Genomic DNA, 8,939 nt, shown 5'->3' with positions numbered 1-8,939 from the left:
TTCTAAACTTTAATTTCAAACAATTGCTTTTCCCTGTCATCTAGCTGAACAGATGTTTTGCTCCTCTATAGGATGCATATGGTATCAAGTTTCCAGGGATAAGTTTCCTATGTTGTATGAGAATCTGTAAGACCAAGGGCCTTACCAAATGCTCCAAGGAGCTGACTGCAGCGAAGAACACCCGGGAAGGAACACACTGGACAAGTTGGAAAATAAAACAGACCTTTATTAGTCTGGCCAGACAGCACTCCCAAAGCAAAATAGCTTAGAGAGGCAACTGGCTCAGAGTCCGAGGCTGTTCTTATAGGGGGTTGAGGGGGAAGTTAACATATAGAATTAAAGAAAAGGGGACAAAGGTTAGTGGTCGACTGTCATGTATTGATGGTCAGCAGACATTTGTAGCTTGTCCTATAGATTGTGGTGTCCAGAACATCAGTTCCGGGCAAACAAGGAGTTGAATAGTTTACTTTGGGACTTTAGGTCTATTACAGATTTTTATCTAGTGTCCCAAAACTAACAAGCATCTTTATCCATTAACTCACATTTAATCACAATGGGGCTGGAGAAAAGGAACAAAGGTTATGCAGTCCCACAAATCTTTTTTGATATGAAATTTACAGATTAAATTAAATTTCATGTACACTTTACTTGAAAAGGCAAGAGAAAAGTAGAAATAAGTATAGCAGAGCAAATTAGTTTAACATATACACATATAACATTACATAAAAGTAATGAATAAATGTTAAAAATTTCAATTTTAATGATTCCTCATAAAGCCATTGTGGAGCCAGAGTGACTCCATTTTGGAGCTGTCTCCTTTGTTCTCTCAAATTCGTGCTTATCCACTCAAAATTCCTAAGTTTATTACCCAGCCATCTGTGTACTCAGGAAGGACATTCCGGACACACTATCTATAAGGTAAGCAGTTAATGGCTAACTGCCCACAAAAGATAGATGTGACCATTAGTCAGTGGATCTGCTAACCATCAGCTTATGACAGTCGACCACTAACCTTTGCCCCCTTCTCCCTTGCAAAAATCTATACGTAACCCCCTTAACCCCCCCTAAGCCTAACCAATCAAAACCCTACACTTCATATGTATTTAGTATTAACCAATCACCTGGCTACTAACAACCAAAGCTTGTTGTATACTCAATAAAAACCCTGCTAGTTTCGAGGCTCGGGGCTCTCAATCTCGATCCGCTGCGTCGGTGACAATTGAGAGTCCCTGCTTAAGCTTGAATAAACGACCCTCGTGTGCTTACATCGGAAACGGTCTCCTGGTGGTCTTTGGGACATCGCGATCTGGGCACAACATTTGGGGGCTCGTCCGGGATCCCAAGACCTTCAGGACTCCCGTACCGGAGGGTCAATGCCGGCTGGTGAGTGTTTTTTGTGTTTGTAAAGTCTGGGCCTATTTTCTGGGAAGGTCGGCAGACGGTCTAGGCGGACGCGCTGCAAGGGCCGCCGACCCGGGATCCTGGAAGACGTTCCGGATTCCGCTGGTGGGGACGGAGTGCCCCAAGAGTACGAGTCAGTGAGACTCCTGGAGGGATGGTGCGGGTCGCTCCCGCGGCACGGCAGGAGGCCGTCGTCCCATTTACATTGCCTCCGATCAGGCGGAGGGCGGTTTTGTCTCGCGTGTTTTTTTTCTGTTGTGTTTGTCTGTGTGTTGTACCGACTTGGACTGAGACGATGGGACAGACTGTGACTACCCCTCTTTCCCTCATGAAAGATCATTTCAAGGAAGTTAGGGAGAGCGCTCGTAACCTAAGTTTAAAAATTAAAAAGGCTAGGTTCATCACCCTCTGTAGCTCGGAGTGGCCCACCCTCGGGGTAGGATGGCCCCCCGAGGGAACTTTTGATTTGCAGATTATTCGCAGAGTTCGTAAAGCCATCCTCCCCCCCGATCAGATACCCTACATCGCCGTTTGGGAATTTCTGATTTCTAACCCGCCCCCATGGGTTAAGCTCTTTTTGCCTTCACAGCAGCAACAACCGGAGTTAATCCTGACGGCCAATGAAAAGGCTCCTAAAAAGCGCGCGGATAAAAAACAAACCGAAACCAAGCCAACCGCGCCACTTTACCCTGTCCTCCAGGGAGGGACCGAAGAAGATCTTATATTTCCTCCCCCCTATTCCCTCCCCTTTCTTCCGCCACAGCAGGCTGGAGGAGGTGACCCAGTCCCAGCCGGGACTAGGGAGCCCGCCCCGGGCGCCGCCGACAACCATGATGGTCCCGCCCAAAATACTCGTCACCGGCGCGCCGCCTCGCCGGCAGGACCGACAGACTCAACTGTCTGCCCGCTGTGAGCAATAGGGCCCCCTGATGAACATAGAAACCAGCCTCATCATTACTGGCCCTTTGCTACCAGTGATCTTTATAATTGGCGCCGACAACACGCCAATTTTTCTGATAACCCTAGAGATTTGATTAACCTGTTAGAAACTGTTTTGTTTACCCATCAGCCCACTTGGGATGACTGTCAATAGCTTCTGCAGGTCCTGTTCACCACTGAGGAATGAGAGAGGATCCAGAATGAGGCCAAGAAATTGGTTCCTGGTGACAATGGTCAACCCACCACCAATGCTGACACTATCAACACTTCTTTTCCTCTGTCCCAACCCAACTGGGACTTCAACACGGCAGAAGGTAAGGAGAGGCTTTGGGTCTATCGCCAGGCTCTATTAAAAGGTCTAAAAGCAGCAGCGAGGAAGCCTACAAATTTGGCTAAGGTAGGGGATATACAACAAAAGTTAGATAAAAGCCCTGCTGCTTTCCTAGAAAAAATTCAGGAAGCTTTTCGTAGGTACACTCCTATGGACCCAGAAGCAATTGAGACAAAGGCAGCTGTAATAATACATTTTGTCAACCAGGCGGTGCCAGACATTAAGAAAAAGTTACAGAAAGTAGATAGGTTAGGAAAAAAGAGTATTCAGGACTTAGTGACAGTGGCAGAGAAAGTGTATAACAATAAAAAAACCACAGAGGAGAAACAAAAAAAAGCTGATGACCGCCAGACCCGAAACTTAGCTCGGATCTTTCTGGCTGCCACTGCGAGAAAACAGAAGGAACGTGAACGTAGACTAAGAAAGATTGTGGTGAAAGAAAAAAAACAAAGAGAGATGCAGAGAGCGCCCCCAGTTGGGGAAAAATCAATGTGCTCATTGCAAAGAGTATGGACACTGGGCCAGAGACTGTCCCAAAAAGAAACAACAGAAAGGACGCCCCAAGGCCCCTATCCTGGCTATAGATGAATTAAATGATTAGGGGGGAGGGGGTTCGGCACCCCTCCCTGAGCCCAGGGTAACCCTAAAAGTGGAGGGGAGACCTATCGAGTTCCTGGTAGATACAGGGGCTCAACATTCAGTCCTACTCAAACCGTGTGGCCATATTTCTGATAAAACATCCTGGGTCCAAGGAGCTACAGGCATGAAAATATATTCATGGACAACCCAAAGAACAGTAGACTTGGGAGTGGGCCAAGTAACCCACTCATTTATGGTTATACCAGACTGCCTCTACCCCTTATTGGGAAGGGACTTACTTACTAAATTAGGGGCTCAAATTCATTTCCAACCCGGGGGCACAAAAGTCCTTAATCAAGAGAAAAGGCCCATTCAGGTACTAACCATAAACCTAAAAGATAAATATCTGCTACATCAGAAGAGGGCCCCTCCTGATCCTGACATGGAACAATGGCTCATCATGCTCCCACAAGCATGGGCAGAGACTGGAGGCATGGGGTTAGCTACACACAGAGCACCAGTGTTTGTAAAAATAAAACCTGGGGCAGATCCTGTACAAGTTCACCAATATCCTATGCCCCTAGAGGCCCAGAAGAAAATAACTCCACACATCAAGAGGTTGCTTGCTCAGGGGATTCTTAGGCCTTGTCAATCAGCCTGAAACACCCCCTTGTTGCCAGTGCGAAAACCTCATTCTAATGACTATTGGCCAGTGCAGGATCTCCGGAAAGTAAACAAGAGGATTATGGACATCCACCCCACAGTGCCTAATCCATACACCCTTTTGAGTTCACTTCCCCCGAGCCATCGCTGGTACACGGTCTTAGATCTCAAAGATGCTTTTTTTAGCCTTCCACTGACACCTAAAAGCCAACACATCTTTGCGTTTAAATGGAGTGATCCAGAGCAAGGCATCAACAGACAGCTGACGTGGACCCGATTACCTCAAGGATTCAAAAACTCTCCCACCATCTTCGACGAGGCCTTACATAAAGACCTGGGTGAGTTTCGCCTCCAGAACCCCCAACTAACTCTGTTACAATATGTAGATGACCTTCTTGTGGCAGCTGAGACACAGAAAGACTGCTTAAATGAAACCAAGAGACTCTTGATGGTCATAGGAGAGCTGGGGTATCGGGTGTCCGCTAAAAAGGCCCAGATCTGCAAACCCGAGGTAAGCTACCTGGGGTACATGCTTAAGAAAAGACAGAGATGGCTGTCGGATGCTAAAAAAGAGACAGTTCTTAAGATACCCACACCAGATTCCCCTCAAAAAGTCAGAGAATTCTTGGGATCGGCGGGCTTCTGCCGCCTATGGATACCAGGGTTCGCAGAGCTCACAAGGCCCCTCTACGAGGCAACTAGAGACAATCAGGCTTTTCAATGGACAGAAAAGCTACAAAAATCTTTCGATCAAATTAAAACAGCCTTGCTGACGGCACCAGCCTTGGGCTTGCCTGATATTACTAAGCCATTCCACCTTTACATTGATAAAAAGAAAGGAGTCGCTAAGGGCGTCCTGATCCAGTATCTAGGGCCATGGCGCCGCCCAGTGGCGTACTTATCAAAAAGACTTGATCCAGTTGCGTCAGGATGGCCCCCGTGTCTAAAAATGATTACAGCAGTGGCTCTAATGGTCAAAGATGCTGACAAGTTGACATTAGGCCAAGAACTGTGCGTGACCACCCCTCACGCTATTGAGGGAGTCCTAAAACAGCCTCCGGATCAATGGCTCAGTAATGCTCGCCTGACCCACTACCAGAGCTTACTCCTAAATCCAACCCGAGTTGTCTTTCAGGCCCCGGCTGCTTTAAACCCAGCCACACTGTTGCCAGATCCGAACTTAGAGGCTCCGCTTCACGACTACACAGACATCCTGGCCCAGGTACACAAAATTCGAGCAGATCTGAGTGACCAACCATGGCCAGACACAGACAACACCTGGTACACTGATGGGAGCAGCTTTGTTCGTGAGGGCCACAGGTATGCTGGGGCAGCTGTGGTGACAGAAACTGAGGTCATTTGGGCAGAACCATTGCCCACCGGGACCTCAGCACAACGGGCAGAGCTCGTAGCCCTGACCAAGGCATTGACTTTAGGACGGGGCCTAAAGTTAAATGTATACACAGATAGCCGGTATGCCTTTGCCACTGCGCACGTCCATGGGGCCATCTACAAAGAAAGGGGACTCTTGACAGCTGAAAGAAAGACTATTAAAAACAAAGAAGAGATCCTTGCCCTCTTAACAGCCCTCTGGCTACCGAAAAAATTAGCCATTATCCATTGCCCAGGACACCAGAAGGGCGACACTCCAATTGCCAGAGAAAATAATCTAGCTGACCAGACGGCCCGAAAAATAGCTTTAAAGGTTGATCTGACACTGGCCACTCAGCTGCCCGATCCGGGAAGTGCAGCCCTACCAGAAAAACCCCAGTACACTGAAAAGGACTTAAATTGGATAAAACAATTACCTACGCCCCAGTGCCTCAACGGGTGGTGGAAATCTTCTGATTGTAAAGTCATCCTGCCTAAAACACTGGGAGAACAAGTTCTCTCCAAGATACACTGGACCACCCACATGGACACTCGGAAAATACAAGATCTCCTGAGACATGCTGAAATTAAGATCCGTGATGCTAATTCTACAATTGAACATATTGTTGCTACCTGCAAAGCCTGTCAATTGACAAATGCCACCCACAATAGGGCCAACCCAGGAAATAGGCTGAGAAAAAACCGACCTGGAGCCTATTGGAAATTGGACTTCACCGAGGTAAAACCTGGGAAGTACGGTTATAAATACTTGTTAGTTTTCGTAGATACTTTTTCAAGATGGACAGAAGCGGTTCCTACCAAACACAAGACAGCGCAAAGTGTGACTAAAAAACTGCTAGAAGACATCCTGCCAAGGTATGGTTTTCCAGTAATGCTAGGATCAGATAATAGACCCGCCTTTATTTCCAAGGTGAGTCAAACCCTAGCACAGATATTGGGGACGGATTAAAAATTACATTGTGCATACAGACCCCAAAGTTCAGGACAGGTAGAGAGGATAAATAAAACATTAAAAGAGACCTTAACTAAATTAACCTTAGAGACTGGCGGTGACTGGGTGACTCTCCTTCCCTTCGCCCTCTATAGGGTACACAATTCACCCTATAAAATGGGGTTGACCCCCTTTGAAATCATGTTTGAAATTCCCCCTCCCATTATCCCCAACCTTCACTCAAATGTACTTGTTGAATTTGATGACCAAAAGTTGTTACTTTCTTTAAAAAGCCTCCAAAGTGTACACAAAGACATCTGGCCTAAGTTAGAAGCCTTATACCAGACCGGACCACCTCCTGAGCCCCATCGCTACCGACCTGGAGACTGGGTCTTCGTTCGGAGACACCGGCAGAAAGACCTTGAGCCCCGTTGGAAAAGACCCTACGTCACAGTCCTGACCACGCCCACTGCTCTCAAGGTCGACGAGATTGCTTCGTGGGTACACTACACCCACGTTCGCCCTGCAGATCCTCACACTGTCCTAGAAGACTTCGTTCCATCATGGCAGGTGTCCAGAGACCAAGACAATCCCCTCAAACTCAAGCTACATCGTCGACAGTCATGATTGTGGTAACTGTACTTTTGACACCGATTTTAAGAGGACAGAACCCACATGCTCCCCTAAATTTAACCTAGATGATCATCAATACCGCCACAGGTGACATTATTAACAGCTCGTCCAAAGTGAGCCCACCATTAACCTGGTGGCCTGCTCTAGAGTTTGATCTCTGTCGGCTAGCCACTGGCAGCTGGAATATCGGACACTGGAGCCTAGAGTCACGGGGAAGGCCTGAATGTGGGAAAACAAAAAAGGGGTGTACCCTCCCCCCGGTCGATTCACAAACACCGGGTTACAACCATGTAATTCGCAGGACAATATTACGAGACACCCCCTTCTACAGGGAGGACTCTGCGTTGCCTTAGGTAAAAAAAATGTTGCTTCTATGTAGATCATTCAGGAGTGGTCAAAGAGTCCATGGCTAAAGTTAGGGAGGGCATCGCCAAACGTAAGCAAGAAAGAGAACTATCTCAAAACTGGTTCAAATCTTGGTTTAATTCTTCCCCTTGGCTAACTACCCTAATTTCTACCCTGTTGGGCCCCTTGCTTATCGTGTTGCTACTATTAACCTTTGGACCTTACATACTTAATAGACTAGTTTCGTTCATTAAAAAACGAATTAACGCTGTTCAGTTAATGGTACTCAGGTCCCAATACCAGCCAATACCTATTGATTTGACAGAATTAACCCCCAGAGGCCCATGATTGGCCCTCTATAACACCATGAGAAGGGGGGAATGTGGAGCCAGAGTGACTCCATTTTGGAGCTGTCTCCTTTGTTCTCTCAAATTCGTGCTTATCCACTCAAAATTCCTAAGTTTATTACCCAGCCATCTGTGTACTCAGGAAGGACATTCCGGACACACTATCTATAAGGTAAGCAGTTAATGGCTAACTGCCCACAAAAGATAGATGTGACCATTAGTCAGTGGATCTGCTAACCATCAGCTTATGACAGTCGACCACTAACCTTTGCCCCCTTCTCCCTTGCAAAAATCTATACGTAACCCCCTTAACCCCCCCTAAGCCTAACCAATCAAAACCCTACACTTCATATGTATTTAGTATTAACCAATCACCTGGCTACTAACAACCAAAGCTTGTTGTATACTCAATAAAAACCCTGCTAGTTTCGAGGCTCGGGGCTCTCAATCTCGATCCGCTGCGTCGGTGACAATTGAGAGTCCCTGCTTAAGCTTGAATAAACGACCCTCGTGTGCTTACATCGGAAACGGTCTCCTGGTGGTCTTTGGGACATCGCGATCTGGGCACAACACCATGGTAACTCTTTGTAATATTCCTTATCCAATATGAATCTATATTCTATTAACATCTGATTTCAGCTAGCATTTCAGAATATCAGTTATTTTTTCCAGAAAACTGACTTGCATTTCTGAGGGCTTAGAGATTTTTGTACTCCTACTTGAACAAAATTATTGTTGCAGGAGACTAAGATATTGATTATGCCCAAAGCAGGCTGCAAGCAGTTCAGACCATGAAGTTAACCCCACAACTGGCTTGTTTATAGAAGTGAGTCTGGCTGAAGCCTACATGCTGAGGTCAGAGTAACTGGTACCCAAATTCCATTCCCACAACTAAAACTTTCTTAACTAGAAGTGATACAGAAAAGTTTTAGATAATTTAATAGATTGAATATTAAGGTAGTTGTAGAAGCAAAATAAGTAATGTGTTTTTTTAAGATTTGCTTTTCCTGTAACTCCTTGTTTAAGGTGAGGATTATCTGACTCTAACCAGTAACTTCATTAACCTAACAAAGTTACCATGCCAGGGTGAATTTACAATGTATATGGCCTATCTTGTGTCTGTGACTTGTAAATAGGAACTGGAATTGTATTTACATATCAAAGACCATTGGGGATGAGATAATGGCTAAAAAGGATATAAAAAGGGAAATGCTGAACAAAGGGGGTGCGGATATTGACCAGACTGGTTTTTGGTGCTCCCGTCCACTCGCGAGAAGAAATTTTATTGATTTATCTGAATTCTGTGTCTCTGTGTATTTCTTTCTGAGATTTCTGCAACATTTGGTGTGTTGGCCGGGAATCGGGAATGAAATAGCCC

At 46.1% G+C, this 8,939-nt stretch overlaps 1 protein-coding gene across 1 annotated transcript; it reads left to right on the top strand.

Moving 5' to 3' along the window:
• Window positions 1-776: 776 nt before the first annotated feature.
• Window positions 777-8,089, top strand: LOC147826320 (uncharacterized). Its single transcript, XM_087181949.1, has 2 exons — window positions 777-2,654; window positions 6,530-8,089. Exon 1 carries the CDS (start codon window positions 1,556-1,558, stop codon window positions 2,312-2,314), a length of 759 nt encoding a protein of 252 aa, XP_087038075.1. The 5' UTR covers window positions 777-1,555; the 3' UTR covers window positions 2,315-2,654; window positions 6,530-8,089.
• Window positions 8,090-8,939: the final 850 nt, after the last annotated feature.

Source organism: Heterocephalus glaber, unplaced genomic scaffold (assembly GCF_053883595.1).
Source record: "Heterocephalus glaber isolate CG9 unplaced genomic scaffold, H.glaber_assembly_v1.0 deba00001472, whole genome shotgun sequence".
NCBI classification, from domain to species: Eukaryota; Metazoa; Chordata; class Mammalia; order Rodentia; family Bathyergidae; genus Heterocephalus; species Heterocephalus glaber.
The sequence above is the reverse complement of the archived record's forward strand: the minus strand, read 5'-3'. Positions and strand labels throughout refer to the sequence as shown.